The 15,793-nt window shown below is 44.2% G+C and overlaps 2 protein-coding genes across 2 annotated transcripts in view; one reads left to right on the top strand and one right to left on the bottom strand.

Moving 5' to 3' along the window:
* LOC133111583 (ankyrin repeat domain-containing protein 11-like) overlaps positions 1 to 4,230 on the top strand; it is a 125,336-nt gene extending 121,106 nt beyond the window's left edge. Inside the window, exons 10-13 of the mRNA XM_061222049.1 lie at positions 13 to 111; positions 673 to 816; positions 1,036 to 1,128; positions 1,522 to 4,230. Coding sequence (XP_061078033.1) covers positions 13 to 111; positions 673 to 816; positions 1,036 to 1,128; positions 1,522 to 1,707 — 522 coding nt within the window. The 3' untranslated portion in view covers positions 1,708 to 4,230. The remainder of the gene's footprint in view (positions 1 to 12; positions 112 to 672; positions 817 to 1,035; positions 1,129 to 1,521) is intronic.
* A 5,416-nt stretch (positions 4,231 to 9,646) lies between these two features.
* dpep1 (dipeptidase 1) overlaps positions 9,647 to 15,793 on the bottom strand; it is an 18,316-nt gene continuing 12,169 nt past the window's right edge. The window contains 6 exon segments of the mRNA XM_061222607.1: positions 9,647 to 9,866; positions 11,172 to 11,307; positions 11,854 to 11,929; positions 12,053 to 12,137; positions 12,901 to 13,077; positions 15,189 to 15,258. Coding sequence (XP_061078591.1) covers positions 9,672 to 9,866; positions 11,172 to 11,307; positions 11,854 to 11,929; positions 12,053 to 12,137; positions 12,901 to 13,077; positions 15,189 to 15,258 — 739 coding nt within the window. The 3' untranslated portion in view covers positions 9,647 to 9,671.

Here is a 15,793-nt window from a genome sequence, read left to right as displayed (position 1 = left end):
CCGATTTCTCAGATCGCCCCGCCGCCGTCCCTGTCCGAGCCGCTGAAGGAGCTGTTCAGGCAGCAGGAGGCAGTGAGGGGGAAACTGCGGCTGCAGCACAGCATCGAGCGGGTAAGCACCGTCGGGGGCGGCCTGTAGCGTAGCGGTTAAGGTAAATGACTGGGACACGCAAGGTCGGTGGTTCTAATCCACGGTGTAGCCACAATAACGGCACAGCCGTTTGGGCCCTTGAGCAAAGCCCTTAACCCTGCCTTGCTCCAGGGGAGGATTGTCTCCTGCTTAGTCTAATCAACTGTACGTCGCTCTGGATAAGAGCGTCTGCCAAATGCCGTTAATGTAATGTCATGACCCAGCGGGCCTCTTTCTGCTGGCACGGCAAACTTTCCCCTGCTCAGAAAAGTGTGGAAGTTTGCGTGTGATACAATGAAATCTTTCTTTATTGTACGGTTACTGTGCAATGTTATACAAAGCGAGAGCATTCCAGTGTATTGTGTTTTTTTTTTTTTTTTGGCCGAGCTTGCAAAAAAAATCTTCCCTATTGTTTCAGTAGGTTTCATATCTTAACTTTAACCTTAATGTTTGTTGACCAACCAGACAGGGTCATTGAAGAGCTGCTGAGTAACAAAATGCATCCTTATCTCTTTCCGTGTCCCTTCCTCTTTCCCGTCGCAGGAGAAGTTGATCGTGTCCTGTGAACAGGAGGTGCTGCGGGTCCACTGTCGAGCGGCCAGGACGATAGCGAACCAGGCTTTCCCCTTCAGTGCCTGCACCATGCTGTTGGACTCTGAAGTCTACAACATGCCTTCTGAGAGTCAGGTGGGTCTGCGGCTCTTAACGCTATGCATCGATAATTCAAATTGGTAATTATTGTCTGCCTTGCCTTTACGGTAATACTTGGAATTCTTCCCGGATAACTCCCGTCAAGAAGGCGTTTAGCCCCCGAATCCTGCATTACCACCTTCAATCACATGTCTGCCATACAGAAGACGCCAGCGGTAGATGTTCTCTTTATTAATGTGTGTGTCTCTGCCTCAGGGTGATGAGAACAAGTCGGTGAGAGATCGCTTCAACGCCCGCCAGTTCATTTCCTGGATCCAAGATGTCGACGACAAATATGACCGCATGAAGGTGAGTGTTTTGATTTTAATTGAAGCACCTCTTAAATTGGTGTCCAGGTAATTTTGCTCTCAATATTTATTTCGCTATGGAGTCGATAGTACGTTTCTTCTTGCAGGGCAAGGGTGTCAGACTCTAGTCCACGAGGGCCGCAGTGTCTGCTGGTTTTTCAACATTTGAGCAGGAGTCGTTAATTTAATTTATCGAGCGTCTACGCACCTTGTTCTCCGGTTCTCATTGGCTGCCGTTTGAACAGGAACTACAAATACCTGCCCTACAGGAGTGCAGGTTCACACCCCTGATACAAGGGGCTCGCTGACCGACTGCTTTCTCGTTTCTGCGCTTCTCGGCTTTTGGTGACGCCGCGTGTTGGTAACGCAGACCTCCCTCTCTCTCCCCCTCCAGACGTGTTTGCTGATGCGGCAGCAGCACGAGGCAGCCGCGCTGAACGCCGTGCAGAGGATGGAGTGGCAGCTGAAGGTGCAGGAGCTGGACCCCGCCGGACACAAGTCCCTCTGCGTCAACGAGGTGCCCTCCTTCTACGTGCCCATGGTCGACGTCAACGACGACTTCGTGCTATTACCCGCGTGACAGGAACACTTGCAGCCGTCTGATATCGCCGTTAAAAAAAAAACATCGAATAGAAGGTATGGTAAGGGCTAGCCGGTTTGAAAGAGGAACATACTTTCTTGAGTAAAAAAAAAAAAAATCTATATTATATATTTAAAAAATGTGCTTATGATTCCCTTCTTCGAGAGGAGGAAGCATCTTTTTACCGGGAAAAACACAACTTGCACTTTGATCCTACGCGGTTTTATGCTTTCAGAAAAAGCAAGAACGGCTTTGCTTTCAGGCTTACTCCCCTGCTTGATTTTTAGAAAGGGGGGAGCGGGGGCTAAGTTGTATTTCCTACCTTTTTTTTTTTTTGTTGTTTTTTTTTTTTTGGGTTCCCTTACGTAAAAACCGGAAAAAAAAAAAGAAACGGACAAAACCCTCCTATCGGCGTGGATCGGAAACCAGCGACAGGAGGACGACGCGGCGACCGCGACTTGGGAGAAGCGGCGATACGTCGAGGGCGAGGAGAAGGGGTCCCCCGAAGGAACCTTCGATTTGGCCCCTGGAGGGCGGGGCCTGTGGATACTGTTGCTGGAAGAGTCGCCGTAGAGGCGCGCACGGCACGTCCACACCGCCCTCCGGCACCGAGAATCCGGCAGCGGTACCGCCCGGCAGGAATCCGCAGCCCAGAGCCCCAGGGGCCCCCCCGGTAGCGTGGCCCCGCTGAAATCGGTGCTCCGAGGGTGGGGCAGGAGCAGAGGGAGAGGAGTTTCAGCCTTTTTTTTTTTTCTTTTTTTTTTTTCTTTGTTTTTTTTTTTTTCTTTTTTAAAGATCCGTGTCTGGCTGGAAGAGACTCGGAGATGGGGGAAGAGGAGTCTGGGAAAACGGGAGACTCCCAGCTGGAGTCTCGAGACCGGTTTGCATGCGCTGTGCATCGACCGTACACGGCTCGGTGTCACGCAACCGTTTACTGCAAACTGAACGAGGCAAAGAATGTTTCGGTTCGAGAGGCAATGACTTTCAGAGGTGGTTTTAGCAGACTATTCTGTTGTTTTTTTTGTTTTGTTTTTTGTTTTTTGTCTTTACTTGGGCATTTCATCATTTCTCTTTCTGAGAAAGTGACTTGAAACACTACGGAGCCAATATTAGTTTAATGGAAAATTTAAATTGAAAAAAAATGTATCCCGTAAATTCTGTACAGTTTTATATTCGTTAACCAATGTATTCTCGCTGCCTTCTAGATAATTTATTTTGCCACATTACTGCACAGTTGTAAATAACGTACGTACTGTAACCTCACTCTCAGTTAAGTGTAAAAAAATGAATAAAATTATCTTTGTATGTACAGTTCACCTTGGGCAGCACTTTTCCCTTATAACAATGGGCCAAAATGTGTACACAGTATTTTCAGTATTTCAGAGGCAGTCTCCAGTGCATGGTCCGCAAGGCCCTACACTGTTCTGTCCAGAGCCGGTCAGAACCAGTCAGAACCAGTCAGCTGGGTCTTCACAACCACAACTCACCTTGTTAGAGAAGCCCCCTCCTTTTCAGTCTGTGACTACCACAATCTTAATCCTCAGATGTAGCAGAATGGTTAATAAATTATTTAAAGAAAGGGTATATTATGCTTTGCTTTATAACAGAACTATTTAAGTATAAGAATCAAAACCAAGAAAATGCCTTTTTACAGTCAGCATTTAATTTTTCTCAAATATTGCGCAAGTAAATTTTAAGGTACACCAGAAAACGAATAGCATAAGATGGCTTTGAAAGCAGTTCTCTTGCCGTTTCTGTCCTATGATAGAAATGTTTTAATTTTACAAATCAAATGCACCATAAACTATCACTCATGTATAACAGTGGCATTGTAATTATTTCAGAGTTGAGCTAATGCGTTAATCAGTGGGTCTGTAGAGAATTTATATTGTGCTATGGGCAGTAATTCCCAAGATTGCTGAGGTAATAACCAATATTTTTGGTCACTTGTTGTGTTTTTTTTTTTTGTGTTTTTTTTTTTATTGTCTCTCTTTCTCTGAGCAGTACCATAACCATCTTTATGGCCATTTTAATTTAATATGCTTTCATACATTATTCAATATGGTGGCATAAGGCTTAATTTGACCTTGAAGACATGTCATTGTTTATTTCGGCTTGGATTTGAAATTGAGGGTAGTTTTAAATGACAAATAGTGCACACCACACCTTGAGGATTGTAAAATGGCTGTCAGTTCTCCATTTAGCCACGTAGGGGGCGCTAAAGTGAAGGATTATAATTTTTTAACTAAAGAAAGCGCTTTGAATTGTGAATTTTACAAAACCGCAATCACAAGATTAATTACATTCACATTATAACTGATAGGCTGTATGCTCATGAAACCGATTGGTTTGTAAGAATAGTTGAAAATGTGGTGCTTTTTAATGACATAATAGTGTTTTTAGCTTGTCTTTTATCAGTGCTCAGTGAAAGACCAGACAGGTTCAGCTTTACACTATCTGTCCTTCATTTTAATTTCCACAATTGTTTTTTTTCTTTTTTTTTAAATTGTTTTTTAAAAATAAGATATCTAATCAGGGTTATATGAATGTTATATTTTTATTTCTGTCGAGTTTATTTCCTTGTCATTAGAGGGTGCTCTGTGTATCATGTGTTCTGGTTTAAATGTTAAACTGTAGGGCTCAGTCGTTTTTTCTCCACATTTCCGCGTTACTGACACACAGCATTCTCGTCTGTAATCATCGCACATCCGGTTTACCCACAGAATCAGGATTTCATTGTCAACGCGCCGCTTTCCTCTGTGTAAGGTATCTTTACCTGACACAAAAGGCCTGTAGTGCAGTCGCATTCTGGTGCGTGCGTCCGTGTAGAAAATATCCGTAGAAACACAAATAGATTGCACCGAATCCTTAGCAAACATTCAGAGCAGAGGGGGGGGGTGTTTTTTTAATGTGTGCGTATATTTGTCTGTGGGGTTTTTTGTTTTTTTTTGGGGGGGGGGGTGGTTTAATCAAACAAAAAAATTCCACTATGACAAAGAAAGCAAAGTGTGAGAATCCATCTCTAATCTTGCAGATTTACCGACTTCCCACAGATCAGGCTAAGGTGTGCATATTCATCGTACAAACTGTATCCCATATTACATACACAAAGCACGGCGTCGAGAAGGTTTTTTTTGTGTGTGTGTGTGTGTGTGTGTGTGTGTGTGTGTGTGTGTGTGTGTGTGTTCCCCCGGTTCATATAAACTAGGAGTGACTCATGTTCTTTCATTCAGAAATAATTATTTCAGTCTGCATTTTGGGGTCCGTATATTTGGCAACAGGTGTTGTTATTGTCTCTTATTTGTATAGAGCATTAACAGGTGTAGCATGCTAACTGCGTTGCTTATGATGAACAGAATGTATACCGCGTCAGTGCTCTGCGTCATCGTTACTATTGTTTACAGAACCTTGTGTGTGTTTTTCGGTTATTGTCTCTGTTTAATGCTTTCAGCCCTGCCTTTTATTTCTTAACTATTTTGTTACCGACAAAGGCTTGAAATCGTGAAAACGTAGTCGTCCGAGATCCCTTTGTCTCGCAGCGGTGTAAATTCAGTGTCTGTCCAAACAGCTCTGAAAATTTAGATGTAATGCATTTATTGCGGACTAATGATAAGTACTTCTCCTTTGCGCCTAGCAACAGTAACCAAGAGATTTCCCTTCAGCTTTTCACCGAGACACAAGATTTTTTTCCCCCTCAATTCTGTGACTTATTTGACAGACTGCTTCAGGGTTTTGACGGTTAGAATCTCATAACACGTTCATAAGCTATTCTCTGGCTTCATTGAAATGGCAATTTTTTTTCCTGTGACATCTTTGGAGCGTATATCGACACATTTTTAGCAGTTTATTTATTAAGGGGCATCTGTATACGAGATGGCTGGGTGACCTCACCTCGAACCCGCCCTCAGCAGCTGTGCACTTAGACTGTTCTGTGACCTCCTCAATCCGCCGCACCTTACCTCTACTTATCAACAAAGCCGATTCCGTTTATCGGATTACCTTTATCGCGTATAATGTCACAATTTCAAGCCTTTTCCTAATGTTTTGTTTTTCCTGTAATTAACTTAAAACCGGACAGTAGCTGTGTCAAGGAGAAAAATTTCAGTTTATGATAAAAAAGCATGGAGAACTACTCTTTAAATGGTGATAAATAACCTATTTATTATCTTTCTGACACCTGTGGTATGTTGGAGTCGAAGTCTCTGCTGTGTAAATTTCCCTCTTGTAATGCGTAAATGAGACATTGTACATAGCTGTAAATATCTCCCAGGACGTTTTGCACCCTTCTCTTTGTACTAGTCTAAACTTGCGTAGAATGTGGGGTTCTTAACAGCGAGACCGTGAGCTTGCTCCCGGTGATGTAACCATGTAATTTTTTGTACAATGTAGTTGAACTGTGTACATATTGTTGGAGCAGCTACGGGGGGAAAATTTGTTGATGCTGTCGTCAGTGCTGTCACAGACTCAGTACTGTCACCTATGGCTGTGTTGATTTCATGCAAAAACAATGAGATAAAAAATAAAAATAAAAAAAACTCAACTGAGAATTAGTCAAAAAATAAAAATGGTTATTTTCTACAGTTGCATGTACAGAGAGCGCGAGATGCTGTTGTCCCTCAGAGATTATGTTCGTAAATAAATTTTTAAAATATAGATTTTTTTTGTCTGTGGGTTTTCTTCTATTTCCCAGTTGTCCTCTGCCAAATACACTCTGCTCCAAAATCACTGTGTAACTACCTCAAAATATGTCCCATACATACTATTTTAGTATCCAGACTGCAGAGCTTCTCAACCCTCGCTTCCCCAAGAACTGCTCAATCACTGCCTTTTTTTCCACTGCAAAATGGAGACTCATCCCTTTAAACTGTACCTTAACTTCTCAGCAGAAGTCCCCAAGTGTATCTTAACTTTTTCCATCAAGTATACTCGATTCATATGCTCAGCGCTCAGCAGGGAAGCGCTGTGGACCCCCTGACCCGGTCCTGGAGGGCCGCAGTGTGCTGTGCCTCTGCACTGGTGCTTCATTTTAGTCGCCGAATGGCTAAAAATCCCACACACCTTGTTCCCAGAGCCTTAATTGGCTGCGGGTCGAAGGGAAGCCATAAATCCAGGCAGACACTGCATCCCTCTACACCTGGAGTTCTACGCCTGCCCCACGCGGCTTAATCCAGCTAAACAAACTCAGCTCATCGCCCCAAGTCTTGGACCTGCAGGTTTATGCAAAATCAAGTTCAGCCTCCCATGTCGACAGAATCTTCATTTTGACCCTGCGTACTAGTATTGCACGTGCATCCCTGTTGCGTTGGATTAACAGAAAACCTAAATTATCGAAAGCCTCATTAAGGGGTATAAAAGGCATGGGAAAAAGTTACTTTTAATTGAATAATTCAAGCACAATGCAAAGTGGAAGACTGCTGTGACAGAAGAGTGCTGTGCCTTGTGAACGGTAGCCTTGGTTAGTATTTGGATGGGAGATGGAAGTTGCTACTGGAAGTGGTGTTGGTGGGCCAGTAGGGGGCGTTCTTCCCTCTGGTCAAATGTTTCTCAATGCCCCAGCGCAGAGACGCCGTCTTTCGGATGAGACGTTAAACCAGGGTCCTGACTCACTTTCGTCATTAAAGATCCCATGGCACTCTTCACAAAGAGTAGGGGTGTTCCCCAGTGTCCCGGCTAAATTCCCCACCCTGGCTCTTTCAACTTGCCAATGCAATCATCCCCTGATTTGATTGGCAAAAATACTGTTCTCTCCTTCTCTGCCTCAGCTGGGATGTGGTGTGCATTCTGGTACAAAATGGCTGCTGGTGGTACAGTTTAGAACATTACATTACATTACATTACATTATTGGCATTTGGCAGACGCTCTTATCCAGAGCGACGTACAACAAAGTGCATACCCATAACCAGGGATAAATTCGCTGAAAGACCCTAGAGGTAAGTACAATTTCAACTGCTACCTGTACAACAAAGATAAGGACAAGGGGCTTTTTTTTTTTTTTTTTTTTGAACAAACAAACAAACAGAGCAAAAGTCACCAAAGTTAACTATCCAAACACTGCTTACCTAGCCAACTAAAATACCGATACACAAAGCAAGTCACAGAGACAACAATTAAGGTTCACAGGGAGGTAGGGAGGGATGGGGAGCGGTGCTGCTTGAAGAGGTGTGTCTTCAGCTTGCGCTTGAAGGTGGGGAGAGATTCTATAGTTCTGACCTCAACGGGGAGTTCGTTACACCACCGTGGAGCCAGAACAGACAGTAGTCGTGAGCGTGAGGTGGAGGTTCTGAGAGGGGGAGGTGCCAAGCGGCCTGTGGAGGCTGAACGAAGAGGTCTGGCAGGGGTGTAGGGTCTGATGATTTTTTGCAGATAAGCTGGGGAAGACCCTTTAACTGCTTGGAAGGCTAGCACCAATGTTTTGAATTTGATGCGAGCCATGACAGGCAGCCAGTGGAGGGAAGTAAGCAGGGGGGAACAGTTTGGGTAGAAGTCCTGTCATGAGTTTCTTCAACCCTGAACTCAGTCAGCTGAATTCACTATTTGGTTCTACTTCCTGGCTGAACAATTGCGGTAATTGGCAAATCCAGGTGTTTGAAATAAAATACTGGGGAGGATTTTTACTTTCTGAACCTTTTCTACCTCCGATTATTTGTTTACCCATCTGGTTATTTTGTTGTCATGCCCTCAGGCAGTAACCCAAATAATCGTGGGGTATGGGGTAGTTGGGGTAGTTATTATCATATCAAAACAGCAGAAGTTTAGTTCCCTCTTGTCAGGTTTAGCTATTTTTATTCCTTTTTTCCTCTGTCTATTATGCATTTACCCTTTTCCAACACAGTGTGGCGCTGTTGTGTTACAGTAATTGTAGGCTGAATTCAAGCACTCCTCTTCAGTGACTCATTGATTGTATGGTAAGTTTATGTATCATTTATATAATTACTTTATTTTGGCCTGTCACTTGGAGGCTGTCTATATGGTGTAATATACTGCACAGTCACAGGGGCAAATTTGTTGGTCAAGGTTTTTTTAAATTTATTTTATTTTATTTTTATTTTTTTATGGCCACATCGCTGCTTGTGGGAATACATGGTGTGTTCAGTCACGTTTGTTTGAATATTTTATTATTTTATGGCGGCTTTTAATATTTTATTGCAAGGTTGTTTTTTTCTGTTCACTCCGCTTCCATATAACTTTGATTTCTGTAATATAGAGGTGTAAGTTAAGACTCATCCTGCACTCCATTCTGTCCTTTTGAGATTTTTATAGATTTCATGTGCAGTAAAAAAAAATAAATAAATAAATAAAAAAATAAAAAAAGATATAAAAACCTTTTTTTTTTCCACTGACCTTCCAAGACTGGAGTTTAGCCTTGTTGCATAATATTCATCCATCCTGCCCTTCCATAGCACTCCGCTCAGCTGCAGGTAGAGGGAGGGTAAGGCTACTGCTGCCTGTGGTTATGGTCCATAGCTGCAATTTATTCATAAGGGGGGGCAGTAAGAGCAGTCGTCTGGCAGTCGGAGGGTTGCCGGTTTGATCCCGCCCCGGGTGTGCCTGAGCAAGACACCTAACTCACAAATGCTCCTGCCACGCTGGTCGGTGCCTTGCATGGCAGCCAATCTGCGTTGGTGTGTGAGTGTGTGTATGAATGGGTGGATGAGAAGCATCATTGTACAGCGCTTTGGATAAAGGCGCTATATAAATGCCAACCATTTATCATAACTGCACTGAGTTAAAACCCTGGATGTTCCATCTGTGGAAGGGTTCCTGGTTTTACTCAGTGATTATCCAGCTAACTCAGTAATCCTGCTTTGTGAAATGGTGTGGTTATAGTCTGCAGGTGAATGCTAGGCGTTGACATCATCATCATCATCTTTAAGTCTAGGACCATAATGTGGTGCGTGTCGCAGTTTGCGGGTGTAGTGAACTGAATAGACAACCGTAGACGAGAGTAGTAGGATATTTATTGTCAGCAGGAATAGGACGGGGCCCAGAAAAACCACGACAACAGTGTGGCTAGAGCCAGAACAACCGGACTCTGGGATGCGGAGTTTCCGGAGCTGCCCGACATCGCGTAGCCGTGGCTGGTCCTGCAGGTCTTCTCCAGCTGCTCATAGGGAATGGGCACCTCATCGGGGAAGTAATTCCTCTGGCTCTCCCGCACCTTCCAGAACACACACACACACACACACACACACACACACACACACACACACACACACTCTCTGGTAAACGTGCTGCATTCGATTGCAGGTGATGCAGTGTTTAACGTAGCATCACATTACATGACATTACATTACATTACATTAATGGCATTTGGCAGACGCTCTTATCCAGAGCGACGTTGATTAGGCTAAGCTTGCTCAAGGGACCAACGGCTGTGTGGGTCTTATTGTAGCTACACCGGGATTAGAACCACCGACCTTGTGTGTCCCAGTCATTTACCTTAGCAGCTACGCTACAGGCTGCCCTTATAGCATAACGCATAACACACTACACAACGCCGTGGCCCAGCAATGATCACCTTTTCCTGCCACTGAAGTGTACCTCCTGCTTAGTTTGCCTGAAAGCGAAATCACATCTAGCATTATTAAGCCTTGTCTCGAAAACCCCCAGTGTTTCCGCCTCACTGCATGTACCGGCAAGCTATTTCCCACAGGGACCTCTATATTGTGTGACGAAATACTACCTAATATCTGTGCAGATTCTATCCTCTGCCCATTTTCGTTTATGGCCTGTCGTTCTGCTAACCGAACTCACCCTGAAGAATCACCTGCACTTAATCCCTTTAATGAATTTAAAAGCCTCAATCAACCCCCCACCCCCCAAGATTCATTTTACTAAACTTAAAGAGATTACGCATGTCTTTTGTCACAACTGTTATTTATGTGAGTGGTTTTACTACATGGGGGGTTTGTGTTTGTTCCAATGTTGGACTGCTCCTCAGACATTGGGAATCCTCTTGATGTGTGGTAAGGCACAGATTGAGTGAAGCAAGGGGCTATTTCACAAAGCAGGATTACGGAGTTAGCTGGATAACTACTGAGTAAAACCAGGAACCAAAGCGCTGTACAATTGATGCTTCTCATTCACGCATTCCTACCCACAGTCAAACACCAATGGGGATTGGCTGTCACGCGAGACACCAACCAGCTCCTCAGGAGAAATTGGGGAGTAGGTGTCTTGCTCAGACACACCCAGGGTGGGATTGAACTGGCAACGACTGCTCTTACCCCCTGAGCCAATGTCGCCCCATAGCCTATGTCGCCCCATATTCATACTTAATGTATCCAGCTACCTCCGTAATCCTGCTTTGTGAAATACCAGGTTTTGCAGAGTAGAGAATGTAAAGCACTACCCAGTGACGTGAGTAATGATTTGCTGTGTTCTCTTTGCTCGTTAACCTCGGTGTGTGGTCAGTGTGGTGGTGAAACCTCGACAGAGGGCAGAGGCCGCTGGTCTCTCTCACCCTCTCCACCTCCCTGAAGACCCTCAGCGCGTTCTCCCCCAGAGCCCCTTTCACCTCCGTGTCGTTCCAGCCCCGCCTCAACAGCTCCGCCACCAGGTCAGGGAACTTGGAGACATCCTCCAGGCCCTGGGGCAATCTGGGTAATGACACAACATGGCCAGGTTGACCAGGGCGGGTGGAAGTATGGAGACACACACACCAGGGATCATCAAATCACGGTCCCTCTAGGGCCAATAGCTCCTGGAGTGAAGATGCTCTGGCCAATAAGTTGCACGACTTATACAGTTTTCTGGACCCAGTTTTCTGGACCCAGGAGGAAAGGTAAGCAGAGCTGAGTTTGGATTTGAGGGCCAGGTGTGATGATTCCTAGCTTACACCATCAGGGACTCATACTTCTCCACAGGGATGGATTAATGCACAGGGCTTATTTCATATTAATCAAACTCAATATTGGCACGACTCTCATGATCCATTTTTTATTTCTTAATTCGGCCCTTTAAACCTTCTTCTTTTTTTTTTTTTTTTTTTCTTCCCCCCTTCTGATGTAATCATGACACTGAGTATTTAGTTCCATACTAAATAACATTCTATTAAATTAGTCATTCATCGTTCCACCTGCATGTAGTCTTATAAGAGTCGTATTGAATTTAGGCTTCTGTGTGACGGTGGTTGTGCTACTCACCTACTTACTCCATCAAAATCGGAGCCAAAGCCGATGACTGTATAGTCAGCTACCATCTTGATGTGGTCAAAGTGATCTGGATTCAACAGAAAAGAAGGAATCGGTGGTACATTTTAGAACGAAATGGCTTAAGACGTAAACATTTCAGTACTTCACCATCATGGCGACTCATTGCTTGGCTGTACGTGATGCCACTGACCTGCCACTTGCGAGAGATTGGCCTTTTTGCTGCACGTGACATAGTCATTGTAGAAGTTCACCATGACGATCCCTGCCTTGTCTCTCTGTAGACCAAACAGAAGTAACGTCATAATCAGAGCTGAGACTTAGATGAGTATATTTGCCTATAAGGACCATCCTGAACTAAATTTGACCAAGCAAACCACGTGGGAGATTTTTTTCTCACTTTTTAAGATTTAAAGGCAGCTGTGCCTACAAGTGCAATTTCTGCTAATTCAGCTCTTCTTATATAATCAGATGTTGTGTTTCTCTTTGTAGTGTAATAGAGTGTGTCTTGTCTTCTGGTTTGTGAGATTTTGCTGATCGATTGTTAAACCTGCAAGCTGTTCAAGGTGAGAATTTCACGTGTTTTTCATGATTTTAAAATATTTCCACAAGTGCAAAAAAGCCAAATCGTGAATGTGTCCGTAATGCTTTTAGGTCTGTTGGTAGCAAATCGATAGGCTAATCAACCAAGGTTGATATCCTGGCTAACTCATAATTCAGTTAAAATATCTCAGATCGATATCTCTGAAGTGGCCAAAAATAATGAATAATTGGCAAGCTGGGACCATTACGAATTCTGTAGGTTTCCAATCAAAGTTGAAATCAAGGAAAATACTTGTTGTGATCCTAGAAGATTGTACTTCAGAAGGTTTCCAAACCACTAATTGACTCAAAATCAGAGAGGCTGGTCAATCCCAGTCAAGATTTAGGTGACCAGATCGAAAGCCTGCATACACCCCAGTCCTCCACGACCGAACCGTGCAATAATTAGGCGCCGGTACTGATTACTTTCACAATTAGGACCTCACCCCCGCCACTCACCAGTCTCTTAAGGACAGCATCTGGAACATTCCTCTTGTGTTGGCATATAGAGTACGCAGAGGAGTGGCTGAAGATGACCGGGGCCTCGGACAGGTCCAGCACCTGATTCATCACCTCCTCGGACACGTGCGCCAAGTCGATCAGCATCCCCAGGCGATTCATCTCTCTTATCACTTGCTGTTGAGATCCGACTCGGTCACTCAACACGGTCACTCGACACAGTCCTTTGTCGCTTAACACTGTCGCTCAACATTCTCTCAACACAGTACACTGTCACTCAACACTCTCTCAACACAGTACACTGTCACTCAACATTCTCTCAACACAGTACACTGTCACTCAACACTCTCTCAACACAGTACACTGTCACTCAACACTCTCTCAACACAGTACACTGTCACTCAACATTCTCTCAACACAGTACACTGTCACTCAACACTCTCTCAACACAGTACACTGTCACTCAACACTCACTCAACACAGTACACGGTCACTCAACACTCACTCAAGACAGTACACGGTTACTCAACACCCTCTCAACACAGTACACGGTTACTCAACACCCTCTCAACACAGTACACTGTCACTCAACACTCTCTCAACACAGTACACTGTCACTCAACACTCACTCAACACAGTACACTGTCACTCAACACTCACTCAACACAGTACACGGTCACTCAACACTCTCAACACAGTACACGGTCACTCAACACTCTCTCAACACAGTACACTGTCACTCAACACTCTCTCAACACAGTACACTGTCACTCAACACTCACTCAACACAGTACACGGTCACTCAACACTCACTCAACACAGTACATGGTCACTCAACACTCAACACAGTACACGGTAACTCAACACTCTCAACACAGTACACTGTCACTCAACACTCTCTCAACACAGTACACTGTCTCTCAACAGTCACTTGACACAGTATTTTGTCGCTTAACACTCACTCAACACAGTACACTGTCACTCAACACTCACTCAACACAGTACACGGTCACTCAACACTCTCAACACAGTACACTGTCACTCAACACTCTCTCAACACAGTACACTGTCACTCAACACTCACTCAACACAGTACACTGTCACTCAACACTCTCTCAACACAGTACACTGTCACTCAACACTCACTCAACACAGTACACGGTCACTCAACACTCTCTCAACACAGTACACTGTCACTCAACACTCACTCAACACAGTACACGGTTACTCAACACCCTCTCAACACAGTACACGGTTACTCAACACCCTCTCAACACAGTACACTGTCACTCAACACTCTCTCAACACAGTACACTGTCACTCAACAGTCACTTGACACAGTATTTTGTCGCTTAACACTCACTCAACACAGTACACTGTCACTCAACACTCACTCAACACAGTACACGGTCACTCAACACTCTCAACACAGTACACTGTCACTCAACACTCTCTCAACACAGTACACTGTCACTCAACACGGTCACTCAACACAGTACACTGTCACTCAACACTCACTCAACACAGTATGCTGTCGTTCAACTCTGTACACGATCACTTAACACTGTCGCTCAACATTCTCTCAACACGCTACACTCTCACTCAACACTCTCTCCACACGGTACACTGTCACTCAACACGGTACACGGTCGCTCAACGCAGTTACTCAACACGGTCAATCACACTCCTTTCACACAATGGTAGTCATGCTTTGAATGAATAGTAAAACTATATTAATTATTTTTGAAAGAAATGGAAGTGGTTTAAAATCTCCTTTTCTTTTTCTTTTCTTTTTTTTTTCAATTAGTTTCAAAACCGGAATGGACTTGTAGCCTTGAGATGGAAATAAGCATTTGATATTTTAAAAGCATTGTTTTGTTACATTACATTACATTCTTGGCATTTGGCAGACGCTCTTATCCAGAGCGACGTACGACAAAGTGAGTACAACAATTAATTGTTAAATTAATTGATTCAATATGAACAGAGACCGCTGTACTATAATACATTTTTTATTCTCACAAAGGTGAGAGCAAAAGGGTGCCATCGGCCAGCAATGTCCTGCCCTGTATTCCACCGATGTGGCTGCTGTGGGAAATTCCCTCACCTGGGAATTTCACCACATAAATTATGTGATTATGTTATTCCCGGCCGTGGGACAATAATATTCACCACAACTTCATGGACCGTTCTACCCCCACCCCAGGGCCCGGGACCGGGACCATGTTCCCGGTTTTTGGCCCCTTTTGATAGCAGCCCAGCTTCTGTGAAGTAAATGGTGCGCTTACTCTGCCAAATGCAGACAGTCCGTTATGCACCGGTGCTTCTGATCCTGTGTCGACTCTCCAGTTATCAGCCCTGAAAGAAACGAGAGTGAAGGTTTGCCATTAGAATACGGCGTGAATACAGCTGAATTATACGTCCTTATGTGGCCCAAAAGTACTAAAGTGAATTCACCTCGAAGCACCCCACAAGACTGGCTTTCACACTGACAGTGTGATCACTTGACTTGGGCGAGCATAACAGCTTGCAACTACATGTTATAACCATTTGACGTGAGGACGGGCGATTTGTTGATACAGGTGTGAAGTGAAATGTGACTTCAGTGCTTTCAGTTTGCCTCAGAATGCAAACTGACTCATATGGGAAGAGTTTGACTTTTACCAGAGTTTTTACTTTTACTAGTTTCACCAGAGTATGTGTGGTAATCGCAGGAGTACGTCTATAATGGTGTCATATTGTAGTAATGATGTAAAATTGTTCCAGCCAAAAATGAGGCCAGAAAACCAACTATTTTTACCTCCTACTAACTGGACACTTCTAAGTTTTAAGCGGATTGGACACTGTAGCATGCCCTGAGGGGTACAGTGCAGTGTTGCATTGTGGGTACCAG

Source organism: Conger conger, chromosome 15 (genome assembly GCF_963514075.1).
Source record: "Conger conger chromosome 15, fConCon1.1, whole genome shotgun sequence".
Lineage (NCBI taxonomy): Eukaryota > Metazoa > Chordata > Actinopteri > Anguilliformes > Congridae > Conger > Conger conger.
Note: the sequence above shows the minus strand (reverse complement) of the source record. Positions and strands in the feature narration are given on the sequence as shown.